Source organism: Mastigoproctus giganteus, chromosome 14, assembly GCF_048544385.1.
Source record: "Mastigoproctus giganteus isolate SK-2022 chromosome 14, ASM4854438v1, whole genome shotgun sequence".
Lineage (NCBI taxonomy): Eukaryota > Metazoa > Arthropoda > Arachnida > Uropygi > Thelyphonidae > Mastigoproctus > Mastigoproctus giganteus.
The window spans coordinates 38,079,538-38,104,629 of NC_143588.1; the positions used below are offsets into that span (position 1 = coordinate 38,079,538).

Below are 25,092 nucleotides of genomic sequence, written 5' to 3' on the forward strand. Positions count from 1 at the left end.
GCATGTCCAGGAATACAGCAGAACCTTACCGCTATGTAGTATTCTGTAATATTTATCAATTGTGAATCTCATAGAATACTACATAGTTTTCCTGAATTCTTTCAGAATTGGATGAGAGTACATATGTTTGTGTTATAAAGCAGTTACTGCACTCAGGAAATCAGTAGAGATTTTTTGATTCCTCTTGATTAGGCATGTTGCTGACATGTTCAATAGCCATTTTGATTGCATTAAGTCCAGCAGTGTAAATATTGGAACTGAGGAAAGAGTTTCAAAGATAACACAAGTTGGAAGAACCACTGCAGCACCTACACTTGTATTACATTTAGATCCATCAGTATATATTTGCAGACAATGTGTGTATGCTGATGAATGAGCTGAATGTAGCTGCTATATATTTTGGTTCTCCAGCACTTGTTTTCCCCATTTCCGAAAAAAGTGAATGTTGACCGTAGTGGCTCCATTTTTCCAATGTCCAGGTGAATACTGTCTAGTACAACAATCCAGTTCTGCATTACATTCTTCAGTCTGATTCCAGTCTATTTATTTTCATTTGTTTTATTCTTGTAGCAATTTATGAAAGACTGGTTAAAGAGTTAATGTCAGATTGGATGTGAGGGAAGATTCTGAAGTTTGGCTGTACCACCACCTGTCTTTGAAATGGTAATGGAGCTTCATGTGCAAGAACATATAGACTATGGACTGGTGATGTTCGGAAGGCACTTAGAGCTGTTCTAAGGACATTGTGTTGGATTACTGTAATGTTGATTTTCCAACTGAATCATATATGGGTGCACCATAGTGTAGTCGGGGTCAGTTTATGGTTCGATCCCGAATACACTATGGTGCACCTATGGTTTGATACAGATGGAGAAGGGAGTATTGGTCTGGTCCCCATGACATTGAATGAGCACTAATCATATTCAATTTCTTCAGGCAAGTAGTTCTCATATGCTGCTCATGTCTTAGGAAGTTTAACTTCTTATCTAATATTAAACCTAGGAATCTGATATTCTCATTTACTCGTATAACATGATTCTCCAAATCAAAGTCGGGGTGCATTTTTCGCTACTTGCAGAATTTTTAGCAAATGGCGACAGTCCGTAACCATTTTGTATTGTCCATAATTGCATTTTGTTTATTGATAGTTGGAGTTTCCTTTCAAAGGAATACATATTTTAATAGTGATTGGATACTGTGAGGTCTTCAGCATAAAAACAAGTTTCTGCAGAATTTGGGATGGTTGTAGTAGTGTGTATTCTAACCATGAAAAGTGCTACACTCGGGACTGATCCCTGTGGTACTCCTTCCTCGGGCCCCCCCCCGGGTGCAAGCGTTTCCATTGCAACTAATTTCTGATCTCTATAAAGTGATCTAAAGGAATCACTCTTCTCTTTAAATTTCTGTTAGTTTCTTTTAAGTTCTTTCAAAAAGCACAGTAGACTTCATCTTACAAGTAGTAAGTTGAGTCAGGAAAGAAAACACCTGTCCTTTTTTTTATTAGAGTTACTAACCCAACAAATCTAACAACTGCTTGGCCACTCATGGCATTACTCCTGCCTCCCCTTGGCACTCCTGTAAACTGTGTCGTAAAACCAACACTGAGGGCCAAAAGGAGTATAAAATGGAGAACGAAACCTTTCCTCATGATCCATTGAGATCATCTACCGATACGGACCAACCTGGTCGTGACTATTACCAAAATAAAAGATAAAAAAAAAAAAAAAAAAAAAATCCATGTCACAAGATCACCCATCCTTTCTCCTTATACATTCACTGTTGGATCATGAGCAAATTATTCCCATTTATAATTCAGAAATGCTTGTAAAATGCTGCAGGAACACCAAAGATGGTAAAACGTCTACAGTCTGGAGATCTTCTGGTAGAAATGAGAAAACCAAAACATTCAGAAACATTAATGAAACTGATCATCTTTGATGAAATATCTGTGAAAATAACACCACATGCCAATCTGAATACCTCCAAAGGAATTACAGCAGAGTGGGACCTCATTAACATCTCAGAGGAAGAAATTGTGCAAGAGTTGGCTGATCAAAGAGTCATTAACATTAGCAAGGGCACATGATGCAAGAAAGCAAGCTTATAGCATCAGCCAAAAAAAAAAAACAAAAAAAAGCACCCATCCTTCTCATTTCACTCATCCACTCGCTCTAAATGTTTGTCTAGTTCTGCCTTGAATCTGTTTAAGCTGTCAAATTCTACAACAGATGGAAGTTTGTTCCAGCAATCAATGACGCACTGGCTAAAGGCAAACTTCCGCACATCTATTCTACAATTGTCTTTCCTCAATTTGAATTTATGCCTTCTCAGACGATTATTTTGAGCAAGAGGAAGAATCCCATCAGCATTGAGTATGCTCAAACCATTCAAGGCTTTATACACCTCAATTAGATCACCTTGCAGGTGCCTAGTCTCTAGCCACTGTAATTTGCAAAACCTTAAGTTGCCTTTCTTCATAAAAGCAACCCTTTGTTTCATTCACTAATCTTGTTGCCCTTCTCTGTACTCGTTCCAACAGCTCTACATCCTTCTGAAAATGAGATCTCCAGGCCTTCATACAGTACTCAAGGTGTGGCCTGACCATTGCCTTATACAAGGGGATAATCACCTCTTTATCCCTTCTAGAAACATTCTTGTATATCATTGACAAGACACCATGAACTACTCTTGCAAACCATCTGCACTGCTCAGAAAACACAAGCAAAGGGAATATTAATCCGGAAAGATGGGGAATTAACACCTACGTGGAACATAGTACTCACTTTCAGTACTCCAAATTTACTGACAACAAGTAAAGTAGGGTATCTAAATTGTCATGTACATCCATATATACCAAAATCCTTCAGGTGTTATAAGTGCCAGAAATATGGACACTCCCATGTAGTATGCTGTGGCACTATGATAGCCCAAATTAGGCGAACACGCCTAAGCTGAGTGTACTGTAACCTCCTTCACTTGTCCCAATTGCAAAGGTAATAATCTGGCATATTCAAAAAACTGTGAAGTGTAGAAAGTGGGGGAAAAAAATATAAAACAGAAAACAAAGAACATACTAGGAAGCCAAAAAGCACATCATGCAGTTTATGCTGAAACACACACACATATGCACAAGGAACTCAACAGATTGTTTCTGTTGCTACTCAGACGGACATCACAGTTCCTCCAAACACTTCAGTTGCCAATTGTGCCAGGTCCGGGCTTAATGCTAACCTGCAAAACAAAGTCTACAAGAACAAGTAAGTAATTCTCCAATTTCAGTTCCACCCAATATACCTGCTACTACTAAAAAAGCAGACAAATCAGCACCAACAGATCATGTCCAGACCAAGAAACAGTCCACCCCACATATGGATGTTGACAACAAGGCTGAATCAGATGAAACTAAATTATATCCTTGTGCAGAGTAAGACCTGGATACAGAATGACCCATATTCCCCAAAAAAGATAGACATAAAACTGAACGATATGACAAACTGCTCAAAAAAACAGACAAGTTAAAACACAACTTCAAAAACCTTGTAATGCAGCACATACTTCAATGGAATTGTAGAGGGCATGCATTTTGATACTGACGACTTATGTGATCTAATTAATAGATACAATCCAATGATCATTTGTTTAGAAGAAACCAATTTAACACCACAGTTAACTTTCTCTCTCAATCAAAAACTTCACAATGTATAGAAAAGACAGGAATACTACAAAATCTGCACATGGAGCAGTGGCAATCTTAGTTAACTCTAAAATTCCTTCTGGAATTATCTCTGTACAGATTGACTTGGAAGCTGTTGCTGTGCGTGTGGCTCTTGGAATAATACTAACTCTTGTTTCAATTTACCTTCCACCAAACAGGCCTGTTGCTGTAAAAGAACTAATTCTTATAGTTCAAGTGCCAACACCCTCTTTGGAGAAGAGGATGTTTGCACTTGAACTATAAGACCTTCTGTCTCTTTAGAGACTTCAATGGGTGTCACCCATTGTGGGGGATCTTCCCGCATGGATCAAAGAGGACATCTGATTGAGACCTTACTTTAATTTTAACAACCCTGTATATATTGTTGGATAGCCCATTACCATATCAGCTGATGAAGGCAGCTGTTGCTGCCGAACACTCTTGTATAGTAGTTTTAAGTGATTTTAATCTTTTTAGTAATTGTATTATTGTAACATACATTTTATTTTAATTACAGTTTTTGAATATACGTTTAAATATTTTAATAGTTTATTGTATTGTAAATAGAGTTATATATGCAGTCTTGAGTCAGTGTTTAGTTGCATTAAAAATAAATTAATTCCTTTCTCTGACAAATACAAGAACCTTTATCACTAATCCACCTATTGGGGAACAGTGCCAATCTGGATGACCTTTTTGCTTATCTGATAGAAATCAGGCTATGAATATTTGTAATATCAAATAAAGCAAATTCCGGCATCACTTCAAATATTTAAATAGGCACATTTTAGCCTAAGTTGCCCTTGCTGCTAAACACTTATATCACCACCATCTCTCCCTCCTCCTGCATGGAGATTCTCGAGAGTACACTACGATAACAGACCTAAAAGTTTCGAGAAAGCTCAGAAGTAATGATGGTAAATGTCCTCTCAGTCCTAGGCATATTGGCCATGAAGGATGTCAATGTCACGTGGTTTTAAAGGCTTTCTCTATACCTAAGCTCACCACAATAAAATGTTCATTATTTATGAATGCATCTTGCATATTTCCCACAGCTTTTATCTTAAGATCTAGGGTGGATCTATTTTTACAAAAAACCAAACTGAACTGTGTTCATAGTAGTCTGAGTTTCCAGATTCCAGTTGAGGCAGCGCTATCATTTTTTCCAGTCGTGCCCAAGCAACTAGTAAGTGGGATTTGTTTATAATTATGCAGTCTGATTGGTCCTTTTCAGGCTTTGTAATGGGTAGAAGGATTGAATGACACCAAGAAATAAGAAAGTAACACGTGAACAAAAATTCAATTGAAAAGTTTTAGGAGAGAGGGGAAAGGGCTTTCTCATTAAGGTTCTTTAACATTAGGCAATATATGCCGTCTGGACCAGATGCATTTTTGGTGGTTTCTTTAAAAATTCTTCTGATTCATACATTTTTAGCAGTTCATTATATGAGAGGGTGGACTTCTTTATGATATTCATTTTATATTTTTCAACTACTGATTTGTTTTTTAGGAAAGGTGGACCATATGTAGTTGATGCAGGATAGTGAGCAAAAGACTCTGCAAAGATGTTTGCTATGCAGGAGAAACCCTCAGAGATGGGTTATCTCTTGTCCATTACCGATTACTATTGAGGAAGGAAACTTTCCAGTAAGACATCTTATTTTCTTCCAGATTTATCTCGCATCTGTCTTTAGTGAGAAATGAGGCAACCTGAATACATGATCGTTTCCTAGCTTTCTGCCTGATGTAGTGGGCATGTGCTTTAGGTTTCTTGAATTTATGAGATTTGCAGTGGTTGGATTCTTTCAAAACTGATTGCACACCTTTTCTCTCTCAGCAGCATTGCAAGTGGAATTCCACCAGTAGTTGATGTATTTGCAAATTTTATTGGCAGTAGCAGCTGCCAATATTGGTTTTGCAATGTGTTTAACAGCTTCATCAGTGGATTGATTCCAAATGATATGATCATCTAGTGTAATGCTGGATGCATATTTATTCCACTCAGCTTGAGAGAATTTCCATTCAGCTCAGCCACTTACTGGTAAGTTACTCTGTTTGAAGAGTACAAATTATAGGAAAATGGGTTGTCTAAAACTATCCAATCGAAGTCTGGAAATAAGGTGAGTGAACATACCTACAGGTCTGTAACAGAGCCTTTTGGAATATGGACATAGATAGAGCCTGTTTCAAGCAGTGTGAGATTATGCTTTACCATATTTTACCCCAGGGGTTCACATCTGGTGAGTATGGGCTTGGCACACCCAGTGTTCTGAGCTGGATATCATCATTCTTCAGCATATGCCTCAGGCTTCTTTGCGCCATATAGCTAATAATAATAACAAAGGACTCTATTATGCAACCCTGGTTGTCTGTATGTAACAATCCCCGTAACAGTGATGTGAATTAACATCACCCAACACAGAGAAATAAATAATCAGGGGTTCCTGCCCTTTTGGCATTTCTGGAGGCAACCCCAGTCTTTTCACTTCTGGATGATTCTATCTTTTCTGTATCTTCTTTATTTGCACCCTTTGTGAGGATCCATTTTTCTTATTTTCCGCAGGCTATTAACTTTGACCTCTTTTAAGTGCAGTGTCCTTGACTGCTTCACTACATTTTAATGAAAAGTCCTCCTTAGCTTTCAATATTATTATACTTGATTCCTTTGGGTTGCAATTTGTCTAGTCTTTGTGTTGGTTTGCTTAGTTTGAATGGATTCTCTTTTGTTCATGGCTTTGGCTGTCTGTGCATAGGTTAGAGTATTCATAATCTTATAGTTTTCTTTCTCCTCAGTCACTGATTCTAATTTTGATTTTAAGACTCTTTTCAGCATTTAGTTCCATAAGCCTTTCCTCTAGGATGGCCATCAATTTATTATCTGCAGTCTTATGGCTATTTTAATTCTATTGGTCTGCCTGAACATAAAATTCTCTAAATTTAGCTTTGTTTCTTTTGCTTGTTTGATATGATCACTAATCTTGGCTAATAATTCTAGTTAGCTTACCTCCTCTGGTTTTTGTAGCTCTTGTTCTGTTGTCTCTATTTGTAACTTGCCTTTTCTGGTCCTTTTGATGCTTAGTGGCTCTGGTGGGCTGCTCTAATTTTTCACGTACCTTTTCAGTGGTGTTCTTTCTCTCAATACTCTGTTAACCTCCACCGCAGGAAGGTCCTGTGTGTGTGTGATTCTAAGACCCTAGTTGTTCATTTTTCTTTCATATCCCTGAGGTTTATTGGTCAATTCGTGCAATAATTGGTCAGCAAACACCATGGCAAATAATTTGGTATGTTAATTTTGCTTCTACACTTATTTGAACCCAAGCTACAGTGCTCTAAAGTTTGGAAGCAGGGTTGGAATTTTCATTTGTTTTGCTAATGGAAACAAAGAAAAGTACCTGAAAAATTAAGATTCCTTAAATAACATATATTAATATAATTTCTATGTTTGATAATGTAAAATAAGACCAGATTTGTAAATTATAGTTATTGTTTGATGAATTTTGAGTGGTATAAAAGCCACTTCTGCCACTATACTCTTGCTACTACCATAGCGGTAGTAAAGGGACAAAATTGGTCAAAATTCAATAAATACAAGGAACTAAATATTAAAACACGTCTACCTAATGAATTCCATTAAGTAAATGTGTTTTAGTGCTGATCCTACCTTTAAACTGTAGTTATCCATGATTAAATGATCCAAAAGCAATGATAACTAATCAAGCGGACCCTACTTTTGCCCAACCACTCTCATCAACATCCACTGTAAAGATCAGTATTACGTGTTGAACTTTTTTCCATCACAGAACAATTTCCTCCAACTTTAAACATGACCCTCTATGTTGATGACTAGCATATTTTCTTAGTCATGCAACATGCGGGATACTGAAAGACAACTTCAACAAGCCATTGAATGTCTTAATTCCTAGACTCTTGCTAATGGATTCAGTTTCTTGCTGCAGAAGACTTTTTGCATATATTTTTGTCGTAAGCATAATCTAAATCCTGAACCTGAATTGAGGCTTGGACATTATACCATCCCAGTAGTGATCAGTGCAAAATTCTTGGGACTCATATTTGATAAGTTGACGTTTCTAGAACACATCCATCAACGCCATACAAAGTGCATGAGAAGCTTGAACCTTCACCGTGCTCTCTCTTCTACATCTTGGGGTGCAGACTGAGGCATCTTATTACACATCTCCCAGACATCTACCATTCTAAACTTGATTATAGGTTCCAAGTATATGCATCAGCCATAAACAGTGTTCTTTGATGACTGGTCCCTATTCATCATCATCAGGCTATTCATATTGCTACTGGAGCATTTCAAACATCTCCTGTCTTTAGCCTCTAAAGCAGTGTTTCCAACCTTTTCAAGTCGCGACCCCCCTTTTATAATAGCTAAGTAACCTGCGACCCCCACCACATTTGCATAAAAAAGCATTTTTAATAGGGTAAAGAAAACACATTAAAAATTGATTTTTCAAAATATAATTCTAGCCCAATATTTAATTTAATTAAATATTGGGTTTAATACTATAGTTTAATAATATTTAATGCTATAGTTGTACTTGCATCTGGGCAACCAGCTTCAAAATTTGCACCTGAGTGTTTGTTAAAGCCAACCTCATGTCATCCCCAACAAAGGTGGTTGACTATTGGTGAACTAAGTTCACGCCAGTTTGCATTAGATGCCCATCGCAGACATTATTGAATTACATCATTGTAAAACATGCCGGCATCAGCAAAACATATGGGGTGATTTTCAACTGCATTAAGAGAGCAACTCACCTTTATTTGAAGGTCCGTATTCGACAGTCTGTTATTGACACATCAAGCCACTGATTAAAAATGAATTTTGATATTGAATTTTGTATCATATGAATATTTTTTTCATTTTACTATTTGTAACCTAGAATTTTATTCTAATGATAACACTTCATTTGTATATTTTATTTTTAGGGAGTGAATCAAGGTCTGCTGTAGTGGAAATTTGAAAAATTATTAAAAGCCCACCATAGCAAATAATTAAACTAATATAAAAACGTTAAAAACCCTGCCAACCTTTGTATCATCTGCAAACCTGAACATTAAACCTGATATAACTTCATCAGTATCATTGACAAATATACAAAACAACAATGGGCCCAACACCGAACCCTGGGGTACGCCAGGGGAGTGCCAGAAGTTTATTAAACGCTAACAGGGAGCTAAGTGATTTTGTAATAACTGAGAGCAAAGTGGAGAAGAAATTGTTGAAGTTAAACATAAGGAAGGCACATGGGGTGTATGGGATCTATCCAGCTATATTAAAGGAGACAGCAAAGGAAGTAAGCAAACCCTAAGCCATAATTATGAAAGCTTCCTTGGAATCAGGGGAGGTCTGCATGGACTGGAGGTGTGCAAATATATCACCAATTCACAAAGTGGTGTTCAAAAGGTGACACAAGTAACGACAGTTTAACTTGTGTTCCGGGGGAAAATAATGAAATCACTGGTTGAAGAAGCATTGCAGGATCATCTAGACAAGACTGCAGTAATAGTTAAGACACAGCATGGGGTTGTTAAAGGGAGGTCATGGCTGACCAGTTTGATTGGATACTATGATGTGGTCACAAAGGAACTGAATGCCAAAAATAATTTTGATATCATATACAGTAAACCCCCACTATTCGCGGGGGTTACGTTCCTGAGAAATGTCGCGAATACCGAAAACACGAATACTGAGTTATGGCTCCTTTAGTAATAAAGGGGTTCCATTCCAAAGTATGAAATATATAAGAAAAACTAGTCTAAAATTTTGTCTATGTATGTATTATATGTACCTTCATAATATGACTGTACATAGACAGTACATAGTGAAATGCAAGCATATGGCATCGAAATGAAAATAAGAAACAATTTAATATTAAATGTAATATTTATTAGAAATTTCAAACCAGCGCCTTTGCTTGCTAGCAAAAAAAAACAGCCCGCCAGTGCTATCACCAGTTTCCCTAAAGTGTTGATAAAGGAGTTTTGCCTTTTCACGAATGATAAGTGAACTTAACAGAATTTTATTTTGGGTTCGGTCTTCTATCCACAGATTTAAAGCCTTTTCCATTTTTTTCTAAATTAACATCACGAGTTAAAGAGCAAATTTTTGAAGCAATTAGCGTGTTTTCACGGACACTACGGCGGATTTTTTCTTCCGATTTTTTGATTGATCGTACCATTGACTTATCGATTTTATAATGTTTTGCCACTGAGGAGACACTTTCACCATTAGAAATTTTGTCTAATAACTCAATTTTATTCGCTAAGGTCATCACCTTCTTTCATATTTTCACATTTCTCTTGTTATTCGTAGGCATATTTTTGTACGGGTTAGAAAGAATTTGTCCCCAATAAAGTCACTTTATTCCGTTAACACACTCGAAAAAGTCTGTTTTACCCTGCAAAACGGTAGATTTACCACTTTTGTAAGCATATCAATTGATAAATTGATAAATTTATTCAATTTATAAGCATATAAACTAAAAGCAAACGACCAAACCTTCCATGACAAGCGCATAACACATACTGGATAAGGATTAGCGAGAAACATCCAAGCTCGTGATTTTGTCACCCCTCTTCCCCCCACCCACTGAACGCTGTTTTGACCAGGAAAGATAATTTTAGCCACGCCCATGTTTTTTTATGGCGGAAAATATTCACGGCACTTTAAAATTCACATTTTTTAAGGTTTCATTTTATATTATTAAATCAGCAATCGCAAAACCGCGAATGCAGATACCGCGAATAGCGGGGGTTTACTCTACTTGGATTTCAGGAAAGCTTTTGATACTGTTGCACATGGAAGACTGCTGTACAAATTGGAGGGGTATGGCATTAAGGGTAAGTTGCTACAATGAATAAAGGGATGGTGAGTAGGAGATGACAGAAGTGGTAAGCAATGGACACTGCTCATCATGGACTAATGTTATTAGTGGAGTCCCTCAGGGCTCAGTGTTGGGTCCATTATTGTTTTCTGTATTTATAAATGATATTGATGATGGTATATCAGGTTTAATGTCCAAGTTTACAGATGATACAAAGGTTGGCAGGGTTGTTAACGACAGTAAAGACAATAGGGAAAATGGGCTGAGAAGTGGCAACTGAAGTTTAACATCAACAAATGCAAAGTACTGCATATAGGCAGGAATAACCAAAGAGAAACATACCAACTGTGTGGTACAACACTCAGGGAAGTGGAAAGTGAAAAAGACCTGGGGGGTAATTGTGCAGTCAAATATGAAGTTCACTGAGCAAGTGCAGACGGGTTGCCAGGGCAGGTCATGGAGTCTTGTCTATGATATATAGGAATTTTGCTAGCAGTGACAGGGAGGTGATTGTCCCATTTGTTGCTAGAACAAGTACAAAGAAGGGCAACAAGATTGGTGATGGGGAACAGAGGGGTGTTCTTACCAGAAAGGCTTAAATTCTGCAAATTGCAGCACCTGGAGAGTAGGCACCTGCTTTAAGTATCTGCGGTGGACCTTAAATTACTTTCTTTCATTTTTCAAAAATCAGTGTTACAACCACTTGTAGAATATTTCAGTGTAGCCATATGCCATATTGAAATAAATAAGTGTTGAAAACCTTCATGGTGAATTTTCCTATAAAAATAATTACAATTAAAAATAACCACGGCGGCCTCCCAGAAAACACTTTGTGACCCATCCACCCCCTTGAGGGTTTGCGACCCACAGGTTGGGAACCCAGGCAATAAAGTATGCTTTAAAACTAAATTTCCTGTCAGATATGGACATCTACTTTTGAGCCATGTTGGGAAAACTTTTACAATGCCTGCCAGAATGCCAATTGTCCTTTCAGTTTCCGTGTTCTAGAGCTATTCAGAGAGGTTAACATCACAGTAGACAGGGTTGCTCAGTCACCAAAGCAGCTCCTTCCACTCTGGCATTCTCACATATCCAGCTTGTGACTTTTCCATTAAGAACTGGGTAGTCTGGTACTCCATTATCCATTTACCTGCACAGTACATAGGTTTTGGGGAGGAGGCACCACCGATGGGATACCACAACTCCACCTAAGTACCATAACTCCGCCTAAGTACTCTTGTGAAGTATACATTATGTGGGCCCCTAATGGGACCCCATGTTGCCTGTTCACACTGCTAGGAGGTAAGCCTGGCTATACATAATTCTCGGGCAGGTCTTGCCACCTAATTGCCCAAACTTTCAGTGTCAGGGCCTTAAAAAAAAGGAAAGAAAGAATATGGGGAAACAGTAAGTGGGAGAGTAAAGTTAGAGATATTGGGGATGTAGAGTGAAGGCATCCTCATGCATAAATGGTAAAACTCCATTAGGCGAGTTGGGGTAGCGGAGTGGGAGTGAAAGTGCATTGGGTAAGGGAATCCACTGCAGATTGCCAAGAGGCCAATGGTCACTGTCGAGTCAGGTCCTGCAGTAGGTAATGCCTAGCCCATTGGTGGTCAGTTTCAAATTCAGGTAGATTTAGCATTCATATCTCTTTTAGTTGTGAACATTTTTTCTTGAGAATACATAGTAGGCTGCAGCAAAATGCAGCTAGTATTGTGGTTTGTGGCTGAAGTGCATCCTAGGGATAGGTGCTGGAGTTGGTGGGTTTTGATCATTGCAGTTGCAATGATTTAGGATACTTTTTACAGTTTTTCTTCTGTTGAAAAGGTTCTGTACAAAATTTGAGAAAAATGTAGTTGTCTTTGGATCAGATTAGCATTAGTAGAGGCATTTGATGCAAGAAAGCAAGCTTATGCAGCATCAACCAAAAAAAAAAAATAAATAAATAAATAAATAAAATAAAATAAATAAATAAAAAATAACCACTTCCCCTTCACCCCTATGTTCGTTCGAAATACCTGTCCAGCTGAGCCTTAAACTTATTTAGGCTATCAACTTCCACGACAAGGGATGGAAGTCTATTCCACCAACCAACCACCCGCTGGCTAAAGGCAAATTTCCTCATGTCTATCCTACATCTGTCTTTTCTCAATTTGAATTTAGAATAATCACCTGCCCTCTCAGGTGATTATTCTGAGCAAGAGGAAAAATCGCATCAGCATTGAGCATGGTCAAACCATTCAAGGCTTTATACACCTCTATCAGATCACCTTGCCGGTGCCTAGTCTCCAGACACTGTAATTTGCAAAACTTAAGCCTTTCTTCGTAAGAGCACGTCTTTGTTCCATTCACTAATCTTGTTGCCCTTCTCTGTACTCGTTCCAGCATCTCTACATCCTTCTTGAAATGAGGCCTCCAGATCTGTATACAGTACTCTAGGTGTGGTCTGACCATTGCTTTATACAATGGAATGATCACCTCCTTATCCCTGCTAGAAAAATCCCTATATATCATCGACAATACACCACGAGCTACTCTTGCAGCCCATCTGCACTGCTCAGAAAACTTCATATCTGCCTGCACAACCACCCCCAGGTCCCTTTCATTCTCTACCACTGTCAGTGTAGTACCACAGAGTTGATACGTTGCTCTGGGATTGCTGTTTCCCATATGCAGTACTTTACATTTGTCAATGTTAAACTTCATTTGCCACTTCTCAGCCCATCTGCTCAACCTTTCCAGATTCTGTTGCAGTAGCATAGTGTCAGTAGTGTCCTTGACAACCCTGCCAACCTTTGTATCGTCTGCAAACTTGGACATTATTCTTGATATACCATCATCAATATCATTTATAAATACAGAAAACAATAATGGACCCAATACTGAACCCTGAGAGACTCCACTAATAACATTAGTCCACGATGAGCAGTGTCCATTGATAACCACTCTCTGTCTGCTCCCCCTCAACCACCCCTTTATCCATAGCAGCAATTTGCCTCCAATGCCACACTGCTCCAATTTGTGCAGCAGTCTTCCACGTGCAACAGTATCAAAAGCCTTTCTAAGATCCAAGTATATAATATCAAAGTTATTCCCTGCATCCAGTCCTTTTGTGACTGCATCATATTATCCAATCATATTGGTCAGGTAAGACTTCCCCTTAACAAAACCTTGCTGTGTCCGAGCTATAACTGAAGTCTTGTCTAGATGATCCTACAGTGCTTCTTTAACCACTGCCTCCATTAATTTTCCAGGAACAGAGGTTAAACTAACAGGTCTATAATTGCTTATGTCGGCCTTTGATCCTCCTTTATGAATTGGGGTCACATTTGCACATCTCCAGTCCATGGGAACTTCCCCTGAGTCCAAGGAAGCTCTCATAACTATGGCTAAGGGTTTGCTTACTTCCTTTGCTGCCTCCTTTAATATAACTGGATTGATCCCATCCACCCCAGGTGCCTTTCTTGTATTTATCTTCAACAATTTCTCCTCCACTTTACTCTCAGTTATTACAAGCCTGAGCAGGATCATCAACAGTTGACCCATCGATATCAAGTGGACCAATCTGATTGATCCCCTTCCTTCTAGAGTTTACATAAGTAAAGAACTCTTTGCTGTTTTTCTTTGCATCCCTTGCCAAAGATTTCTTGTAATCTGCCTTCGCCTGCCTAACCTCCTTTGTAACTTGGTTACAGATCAACTTATCTATCATAGGCTTCTGTGTCACATGTTAATTTATATGTATCACATGCATTTTCCTTCTCTGCCATATGTCTCATTAGTTCATCTGACATCCATTTAGGCCTAATCCTTGAACAATATTTCTTAGTTTGTATGTGAAGCCTAATAGCTTCCAAGATAAGTTCTTTGAATGCTTCCCATTTTGAATTTGCTGTTGGTAACATCATCAGTTGGTCCCACTGTATAGAATATATGCTCCTGGTCCTTTGGAAGATTGTGATCTGTGTAATCAGAATGGACCTCGAATCTTCAAATCCTAGGCAGTCAAACATGCAGGACCAGGTTTCCTCCAGGCTACAATGGCACTGTGGGTGGTCTGCAGTGCCCATAGATGTTAATTTTTTTCTGTATTGATCCGTGTCCCATGACAAGGTATGTGGTATACAATCTGGGGGAAAATCAGGATGGGGCTTTCGGTAAGGTGAAAGTGACCTCCAGTATGAATTTCCTTGTGATCTCATCCTTTGTAGATGTGGTTCCTCAGTCCTGCCAGACCTGCTGCATGTGAACGTGGAGACACCTTTGGATTATTTGCTGGGTTTGTGTTGATCTCATTGTAGTACTGGATAGTCTCTTTGAGAGGTGTTAAACTATTCCCCATCTTATGGTCGAGGAGAAGAGAGCCCATCAAGAACTTCAAGGGCAGGCGTGCTCATTGTACAGCTGCACTGGTTAGGCTGAGTAGAATGACCCTTTGGATGGTAGTTTGCTTTCTCTGTTTGGTGACTGTGGTGGTTCGGTGAAGCCAAACCCCTGCAGCATAAGAAATGGCTGGCAAGAAAACAGCTTCGTAGAACAGTGCCAGGGTGCAACGAGTCAGTCCCCAGTCCCTTCAGGTGACTCTTGCTACCAAGGCTGTGTGGTTCCAAATTTTTGTTTGGATATATTTCAGATGTGGGAGTAAAGAGCGCTTAGAGTGTACAATTACTCAAAGATATTTTAGCTCGGTGCAGAATTTTTTGGTTTTTCCATTGACTTTGATCTCCAGTGGTCTATCCAGGTTTAGGTGTCCTTTAAATAGGATGCTGGAGGTTTCTTCCACCAAAATTGTTAGGTTATGATGGGTTACCAATCCTAGAGGATCTGGAATGCCTGATTGGTTCTGATTTCAAGTTGGGCCAGGTGGGCAGGAGCAGCAGTGTATAGCACGCGCTTCGTGATTAGACCGGGGTTCGAGCCCGTGACCAGCAAATACAGGGTATGTGGAAAGGTCAGGGAATGATCACTGCATATCCCCGGAACAATGTGGCCTTAGTTGCTAATGCTCCTAAAAACCAAAATAACTAACTTCAAGTTGGGATCTTGAGCTGGCAGTCACGGAGAGAATCATATCATCCGATAGTCCTGGGATTTCACTGGTCCCCAAGTTTTGGTTGAGAAACACTTCTAGGACCAAGTTCCGGAGGATTGGCTCCAGGACAAAATGGATATCACATGAACTAATGAGGCATATGGCAGAGAAGAAAAATGCTTGCGATACTTACAAATTAACACATGACACAGAAGCCTATGATAGATACAAGTTGATATGCAACCAAGTTACAAAGGAGGTTAGGCAGGCGAAGGCAGATTACAAGAAATCCTTGGCAAGGGATGCAAATAAAAACAGCAAAGAGTTCTTTACTTATGTAAACTCTAGAAGGAAGGTGATGAATCAGATTGGTCCACTTGATATTGATGGGTCAACTGTTGATGACCCTGCTCAGGTAGCTAACAAACTAAATGAATATTTTGCATCGACATTCACACATGATTAGTTATTCAGCGAGGGGAATGCCAGAGGTGTATTCAACTCTAGCAGTAAGCTACAGAATCTTGAAATAACTGGGAGTAAAGTGGAGGAGAAACTGTTGAAGATAAATACAAGAAAGGCACCCGGGGTGGATGGGATCTATCCAGTTATTTTAAAGGCAGCAGCAAAGGAAGTAAGCAAACCCTTAGCCATAATTATGAGAGCTTCCTTGGACTCAGGGGAGGTACCCATAGACTGGAAATGTGAAAATGTGACCCCCAATTCACAAAGGAGGATCAAAGGCTGACACAAGTAATTATAGACCTGTGAGCTTAACTTCTGTTCCAGGAAAATTAATGGAGGCACTGGTTAAAGAAGCACTGCAGGATTATTTAGACAAGACTGGAAATAGCTTTGATATTATATACATGGATCTTAGAAAGGCTTTTGATACTGTTGCACATGGAAGACTGCTACACAAATTGGAGCAGTGTGACATTGGAGGCAAATTGCTGCTATGGATAAAGGGGTGGTTGAGGGGGAGAAGACAGAGAGTGGTAATCAATGGACACTGCTCATCGGGGACTAATGTTGTTAGTGGAGTCCCTCAGGGCTCAGTGTTGGGTCCATTATTGTTTTCTGTATTTATAAATGATATATTGATGATGGTATATCAAGCTTAATGTCCAAGTTTGCAGACGATACAAAGGTTGGCAGGGTTGTCAAGGACACTACTGACACTATGCTGCTGCAACAGGATCTGGAAAGGTTGAGCAGATGGGCTGAGAGGTGGCAAATGACGTTTAACATTGACAAATGTAAAGTACTACACATGGGAAACAGCAACCCCAGAGCAACGTATCAACTCTGTGGTACTACACTGACAGTGGTAGAGAATGAAAGGGACTTGGGGGTGGTTGTGCAGGTAGATATGAATTTCTCTGAGCAGTGCAGATGGGCTGCAAGAGTAGCTCATGGAGTATTGTCAATGATATACAGGAATTTTTCCAGCAGGGATAAGGAGGTGATTATTCCCTTGTATAAGGCAATGGTCAGGCCACACCTAGAGTACTGTATACAGGTCTGGAGGCCTCGTTTCAAGAAGGATGTAGAGCTGCTGGAACGAGTACAGAGAAGGGCAACAAGATTAGTGAATGGAACAAAGGGGTGCTCTTACGAAGAAAGGCTTAAGTTTTGCAAATTACAGTGTCTGGAGACTAGGCACCAGCGAGGTGATCTGATAGAGGTGTATAAAGCCTTGAATGGTTTGAGCATGCTCAATGCTGATGGGGTTCTTCCTCTAGCCCAGAATAATCACCTGAGAGGGCATAAATTCAAATTGAGGAAAGACAGATGTAGGATAGACGTGCGGAAATTTGCCTTTAGCCAGCGGGTGGTTGGTTGGTGGAACAGACTTCCATCCCTTGTAGTGGAGGTTGATAGCCTAAATAAGTTTAAGGCTCAGCTGGACAGGTATTTTGAACGAACAGAGGGGTGAAGTGGAAGTGGTTTTTTTTTTTTTTTTTTTTTTTTTTGGCTGATGCTGCATAAGCTTGCTTTCTTGCATCAAATGCCTCTACTAGTGCTAATGCTAATGCTTCGTAGAACAGTGCCAGGGTGCAACGAGTCAGTCCCCAGTCCCTTCAGGTGACTCTTGCTACCAAGGCTGTGTGGTTCCAAATTTTTGTTTGGATATATTTGAGATGTGGTAGTAAAGTGCGCTTAGAGTGTACAATTACTCAAAGATATTTTAGCTCGGTGCAGAATTTTTTTGGTTTTTCCATTGACTTTGATCTCCAGTGGTCTATCCTTTAAGCTGGAGCTTCCACCAAAATTGTTAGGTTATGATGGTTAGCCAATCCTAGAGGATCCGGAATGCCTGATTGGCTCTGATTTCAAGTTGGGCCAGGTGGGCAGGAGCAGCAGCAGTGTGTAGCACGCGCTTCGTGATTAGACCGGGGTTCGAGCCCGTGACCAGCAAATACGGAGGATGTGGAAAGGTCAGGGAATGATCACCGCATATCCCCGGAACAATGTGGCCTTAGTTGCTAATGCTCCTAAAAACCAAAATAACTAAATTCAAGTTGGGATCTTGAGCTGGCAGTCACGGAAAGAATCAGATCATCCGATAGTCCTGGGATTTCACTGGTCCCCAAGTTTTGGTTGAGAAAAACTTCTAGGACCAAGTTCCGGAGGATTGGCTCTAGGACCAGTCACTATGGGCAGTCCCTTTATATCTTCCTGGTAACTGTGGAGTAAGGGTCACTACTCAGGTGGATCTATTGCTGAGGTAGGAATTAATTCAAGGGAATAGATTGAAGGGAATCTGTGCAATTCTGATCCTTCCTAGATCACCCCTGAGGAGTTTATTGGTGGAAACTCTGTATACCAGCCCTACAAGGGTGGGCATTGCCAGTCGAGACTACCAGATTCTCCCTCGACATCCTCTTTCTTTGTCAAATCAGGGCCATATAAGAGTTCCTGGCCATTGAATTGCACCTCCGCTTGGGGCCACAATATTCTAGCCTGTTAAAAGGCTTTCCTTTTATTGTTGACTTCCCTCCTAAGATGCTGGAGCTCTGGTGATCATCAGGGCACAGCACAGGGGGAGGGGTTCTTGTGTTGGAGAGTAGCATTGCAGGGCTCTAGTAATGGCTCTCATCACCATTCTCCGATGTGTGCCGGGGTACTGGAATTTGTGGCTTTCCACAGACAGTGATGCAGCAGAGTTTTCTATAGCTACGAAAAAGTCCTTCCAGTTGATGTTACCTGTTTTATATCTGTTGAGCATTGATCTTCTTATCAGCTGTTGTTGTTGGGTTCTGGACATGTTGTAGATTATAGCACGGTTGTCCAAGATTCTCGGACACCCACGCAAATGTGTACCCTGACATTTGTCTGTTGGCCAAGGTGATATCTATGTTTTTTTTCCCAGAGGATGGAAGAGAAGGTTGATAGATTATTGGGTCTGTTGAGGATGGGAGATGGGTATTAGAGATGAACTCCTTCAGCCGTTGTCCGTTGCAGGCTGCTGTGATCCGAGTTTGCAAATCATGCTAGGTATCAGCAGTTCATCTGCACCAACAGTCGAACAGTGATTTTTTTCAATAGGGAAGAGGGCAACTGTATTGTTCAGGTAATTGATCATTGGAAGAATGTCCTCTCCGGGTCTGAAATAGATGGATACAACATAAAAGATACCCAGAGGGCCAATGATATGGGCACACACTTCCCATGCCTTGCAGAGATTGGATATCTTTGTAGTGGTGAGATCCGCGTTCCTGATGGCAATGGATGCCAAAGGAATCTCGTTGTCTGCCTGGATGATTTTGTAGGAGAGCGAGTAGCTCCCCACCTTCTCGGCATGAGTATAGTGTTCTTGTAAGATCACAGTGTCAATGTTTTTCTTCTTTGCAGTTAGTGTCAGTTGGTCTGGCAACACTTTTGCCCTCGGCACATTAGTCTGTAGAAATTTTATCTGTTGTGTATTAAAGCATTTAAGATGTAGACCCATAATCGGTTCTTAATTGTTGAGTCCTGTTTGACATCAAATAGACTGGGCAGCTATTGTCTCTGATTGAATGTTCATGTGAGAGTTCTAATCTTTAGCAATTAGTGCAGATAGATTCTTCAGTCTTGTTGGGACAGTCCCTATACTTGTGTCCCCCCTCTGGGGACATTGCCTGCAGATGTGTGTGGTATGGTCAAATTGCAACACTTTAAGCATTTGGGAATGGCCACATGCTCCTTAAAGTGGTGGCTGCCCCAATCAATATAAATCCTATCCTGGATTCTAATTGCATTACATGCCACACAAGGAGGTGAGTTCAATCAACCAGTTAATTGTGCTACCAGGCTTGGATTTGGTGTGGTATTTTGGTTTCACTAATCTAATTCTTCTAAGGTTATATAGAATGTGCACCCTCGAGAATTCGATAGTAGACTTCTTCCATGATTTCTGTGGGTGTGTAATGCCTTTGTCCTTCCAAGACAACGATTGAGGGTCCTTTTTATTTCGACTGTTCTGTCTATAAGAAAAAATCTATAAAATTAAATCTATAAGTACTCCGACGTTGCAAGTTTTTCTGATTGATTTGATTTGTGTGGTTTTGAATTGGTCACAACTTTGTTTTTTTACTTCTTCACTGGACTTTAGTTCTTGATCTACTGGTTTTAAGATGGCAATATTCAGAGTTTTCAATAGTCTTCCTCTTTGTTGCTTGGCTGGTCGTCTCATGATTCAGTTTGTTATTGATCCTCAGCACATCTGCATATGAATGAGGATGCTGTGGCATTTGTTCTTGTTCTTCAAGATAAGCCCCCAGCTTGGCAGTAGCCTTCTCTCTTTCAATATAGGTATTTAAGAGAAGAGATTCCGTCTTCAACCATATTGTTATAATTTCACCTCGGACTGCTGTTGTAATTCGATTGTTGGGGTTGGCCATTAAGCCTTTCCATCTCACAGTGGAGAGCTCGAATCTGCTCAAGATGCGGGTCTGGTCTAGGAGGGTTGGATCCAGTGCTGGGGGCATCGTCACTTGGGATTGGGAGGTGGTCATGTGCCTCTGTTGGGTTGCCAGTGCTGGCGGCCTCATTATCTTGTTTTCTCTGACTCTTTTCGAGTTTATTTTTACTCTGAGGTCCAGGCCTGCTCTCCTCTGCTCTGGGACACCATGACTCTAGTGATTGTAGTGTGCTGACTTAAGAAGAGTGGACTATGAAAATACATAGGTTTTCACAACTTTTACAGCATTCCTTTTTATCATACCATATTCACACTCCATCAAGTCCATCCCTCTCCCAATTGCATGTGCATCGTACTGGCAACTGGACAGGATTACCCATTTCATCATTATATATATTCTGCGCAAGTCAGTGACGTCACCCGTAGGTGCTGTGGGAAGCATCCACTCGTGGAGACTGGAGTGATCATAATGTTTTGGTACACACGTGAACGTCAATGACTTGCGCAAAATATATATAATGATGGAATGTGTAATCCTGTCAGGTTGCCAGTACGATGCACATGCAATTGGGAGAGGAATGGACTTGATGGAGTGTGTGAATATGGTATGATTTACAGGTCACAAAGGTGTGGGTCAGCAATCACAGGTATTGTTGGCTGTTTGAAAGTCTTCTTGCCTTGAGAATGGTTCTAAGGGGAGCAGACAACCAGCCATTCGGAAACACCATTGGTTGACAGTCAAGGTGAAAAGTGGTTGGCAATATCTGGGATAGACAGATCTCACTCCTCCAATTAATGACAGGCGCCTCCGTAGCCAGGTGGGAAGGAGCAGCACTGCGTAGCACACGCTTCTTGATTAGACCGGGGTTCGAGCCCGTCACCACCAAATACGGAGGAAGCGGAAAGGTCAGGGAATGACCACCGCATATCCCGGAGCAATATGGCCTTAGTTGCTAATGCTCCTAAAAACCAAATAACTAACAAACTAACAAATAACATCCAATTAATGACAAACAACAACCAAGATGCACAGAGAAATGTTTGCGAGCACATGTATGCAGATGGTCCTATGGAGTAGGTGACTATTCGTATGCCTACGTTGAATGACCATCATCAACACCTGTGCCTGCAGTTAGATGGGAGCGGTGTTCTTGGACATTGGACAACTGGAAATGAGTTGCCTGGTGTGATGAATCCGGTTGAAGCTCCATCATGCCAGTGGACAGGTGTGTATTTAATGTACAGTCTGGTTGCATGTGGCCAGCTTCAACAAAAATAGGCTAGTGGTGGTGTCATGGTTTGGGGGTATTTTTGTGAGCATCACTGGGTCCCACATCATGTACATTGAACATGCTGTCACCTTGAGATCCTACCTTGTCATTGTTTTGGACCGACCGAATTTCACCCTTATTGGTGAATACAGCATTCACCAATAAGGGCTGTATTCAGACAGCACTGGGCTCTTTCAATAACACAGTGTTCTATGTCACAAGGCCTGCAATATGCAAGAATTGTTCAAGAATCATCTCCAAATATTTTGTGTGGTTTCCTGGCTGCCAAATCCCCCGACATCAGTGCCATTGAACATTTGTGGGATGTAGCTTAGATTTGTAGGATGAAGGCAATTGCCAGTTGCCTTCTGTCCAGCTGGTCGGATACCTGTCGATACCTTTCACAGTCTTGTAGAGTCAATGCACAATGGGTGCAAGCAGTTATCGTGATGAAAGGCAGTTCAGTGTGCCTTTAGGGAGGTAGTCATAATGTTTTTGCTCATGTTGATATTTCTTAGACATTTTACCAAAGTATCTAGATGCAAGGCTTAAATAAGTGTTATAGATAAAAATACAAGCAAACTACTGAACAATATGCATCATTAATCAGTTTTTCTTTACCAGACTATTCATCGTGCAAGAAATATGGTGCAAGTTACAGAGCTGTTCCAAAAAATTATGTCCAGCCAAAATGCAGTGGTAGAACTGCTTTGTGTAAAGAAGTAAGTGGAGTTAGTTGAATGTAGTTAGTTCAGCCTGCTAATTAAAATGAGTGCCATGTATATATAAGTTATATTATATTTCATTAAAAATTATAATGAAGGATGATACTGACATGTACAATTAAGTTATTGTATTTTATTAATGTTGATAGTTCACATCAAGTTTTTTTAAATGATTTATTTATTATTATTTTTTTTTTCTTGAGGTGGATAAGAGTCTCACAAACATGCTATATTTTGAACCAACGTTTGGAAAAGATGTATTATCAAAAGCACAAACTTGGATTTAAGGTTCACTGACAAATTTCCGGGGAAGGGGAAGAATATTCTTCTTGTCTGTTATAGGATTCATAAGTTAATTAATCATGGTTTCTAATTATTTGTGATTTTTTGAGAAACTGAACCTTTAGTTTAAAAGCTGTCAATGCATTTTATCAAAAGATTTGAATATTCAAAGAATCTTTGTAAAATTTTAAAGTTGAATAAAAGGAAAATTAAGTGTTTATGATATAATCGAGTTTTGCCGTATGATCTTCAGTAAAAAAATGCATGCTGATGCACATCCACATGTGCACGCACATGCACACGCATGCGAACACACACAACCCTCTTTAACAGTTTATGGCCAAGTGATTTTTGTGATTAAAGGAGATTGCGGTGGGGGGGCGGACTTCAATTTAAAGCTATTTTTCAAGGTGTATTAACTGGAGAGACAACTATACACTTATTTAGAATAAATATTATCACAACTTGCGAAATGGCAAAATAAACCATTTTGTCAGTTGTGATAATTATATTTATTGAAATATATATAAATATATAATATCAGTGTAGATACACCATATCAGGGTACCTGCCCGCCCACTGATGATGAAGCCAACTTAGCTTCGAAATGACTGTGTGAGTGGTGGTACCCACTGAGAATAAATAATAGGAGTCTCCTCTACCAGAGGAGTGTTATTTATTTGAAGTAGTGCAATACCTGATATCTCATTGTGATGGCAGCTACAATATGAGATAAATTTAAGTGATGCCTTTACACCATGTGAGGCCTCCATAGCCAAGTGGTCAGGAGCAGGAGTGCAGTCCCACACACACACACACACACACACACACACACACACACACACACACACACACACACACACACACACACACACACTCCTCGAGTAGACCGGGGTTCAAGCCCCTGACTGCTAAATACGGTCGATCTGCCAACCCACACTGTACCCACATGACAGATTATGGTCTATTTCCCTCAACGTGAATTGTTGAGGAGGCTTCCATCCTGCAGTGGGTTGATGATGGCTGCAGCTTTTTTTTTTTTTTTTTTTTACACTACGTATGTAGTTAAATTTATGGGTAAACTATGGTGTATTTACACCGATATTATATAGTTAATTTAAACCCATATCATATTATGCCTTGCGAATTTAATCTTCAAATAAATATATAAGAAAATTATGGAAACCTAATAGAATTAAAATATTATATACAGGTGAAGTGAAAACGATAAGAACAAATATAGAGACTAAAAGCAATAAAAACGCAAAAAAAATTTGCAAAAGTAGCTTTTGAGGTAAATTCATGACAACATACCAATTATCTACCCTACATGCATACACCCTCACTGAGCATGTGCAAATTGTGGAAGGTGAAAGAAGAAAGGTGGAGGAAAGGACAAAAAGAAGAAAATATCAACCTGAGGCTCCACAGATGTAAGGTGGAGAACATTTACCGTATTGTAAATGTTCTGCAGGATAACCACTTCCATAATGGGGTGTATGCAGGTTCGAAAATTGTGATTAATTATGAAACCCACAACAGCTATATGGAACATTTGCAACCAAGAATGATCATGGGAATCATTATGGCCGTGCATACTCTAATATTCTAATGGTAGAACATGGGTTATAATTTATATGCTGTTCACACCGGTAATGTTCAGCAATGGCAGATAGGGCGAAATTGTTCTGGTGAATAGCTCCCCCCCCCCACATGCTCTGAGACATTATCATCGAGTCTCCTTTGTGACTCGCCAAAATGACAAGTCCCACAATCTGGGCAAGTAATATAATATACCACGTCTGCACACTGCAGCAGGGGAGTAATCCGATTTAATTTTAGAAACTATCGACTGCAATTTCCTGCCATGGAGCTGGACATAACCAATATGTTAGTGGCACAACAATTTGGCAGTAAGTGCAGATAAGCTGTCTTGGACAGCTGAGAATGTAAGCAGTGGCAATAGATATGCTCCGAATGGGCAATAAACCTACTATCATGTAACTTAAGGGTATCCAGAACACCCTGGTGATATCCACACCTGGACAAATTCACCTTAGTTTTTGAAATTCAACGACCCTGTCAACTGGAAAAACACACGATTAAATAATGCTCCTGCCATACTGTGTAAGTATCCTGGGGCATGTGCCAGTTTATAATTAGTGAATTGACCATAGTACATTGGTTTTCTGTATACTGAGGTTAAAATGCAGGATCTACACACCAAACCAGTGTATCTAAGAATGGAAGGGCATGATCTGTTTCCAACTCCACAGTGAAAGAAATATAAAAAGACAAGGAATTAAGGTATTGGAGGAGGAGCAC

General features: G+C 39.9%; 1 protein-coding gene across 9 annotated transcripts in view; it reads left to right on the top strand.

The window, feature by feature from the left end:
• LOC150075069 (paired amphipathic helix protein Sin3a-like) overlaps positions 1-25,092 on the top strand; it is a 718,000-nt gene that overhangs the window by 453,242 nt on the left and 239,666 nt on the right. For all 9 annotated transcript variants that reach the window (XM_090389145.1, XM_090389146.1, XM_090389142.1 and 6 more), the window contains one exon: positions 22,385-22,482. In XM_090389145.1, coding sequence (XP_090245271.1) covers positions 22,385-22,482 — 98 coding nt within the window. The remainder of the gene's footprint in view (positions 1-22,384; positions 22,483-25,092) is intronic.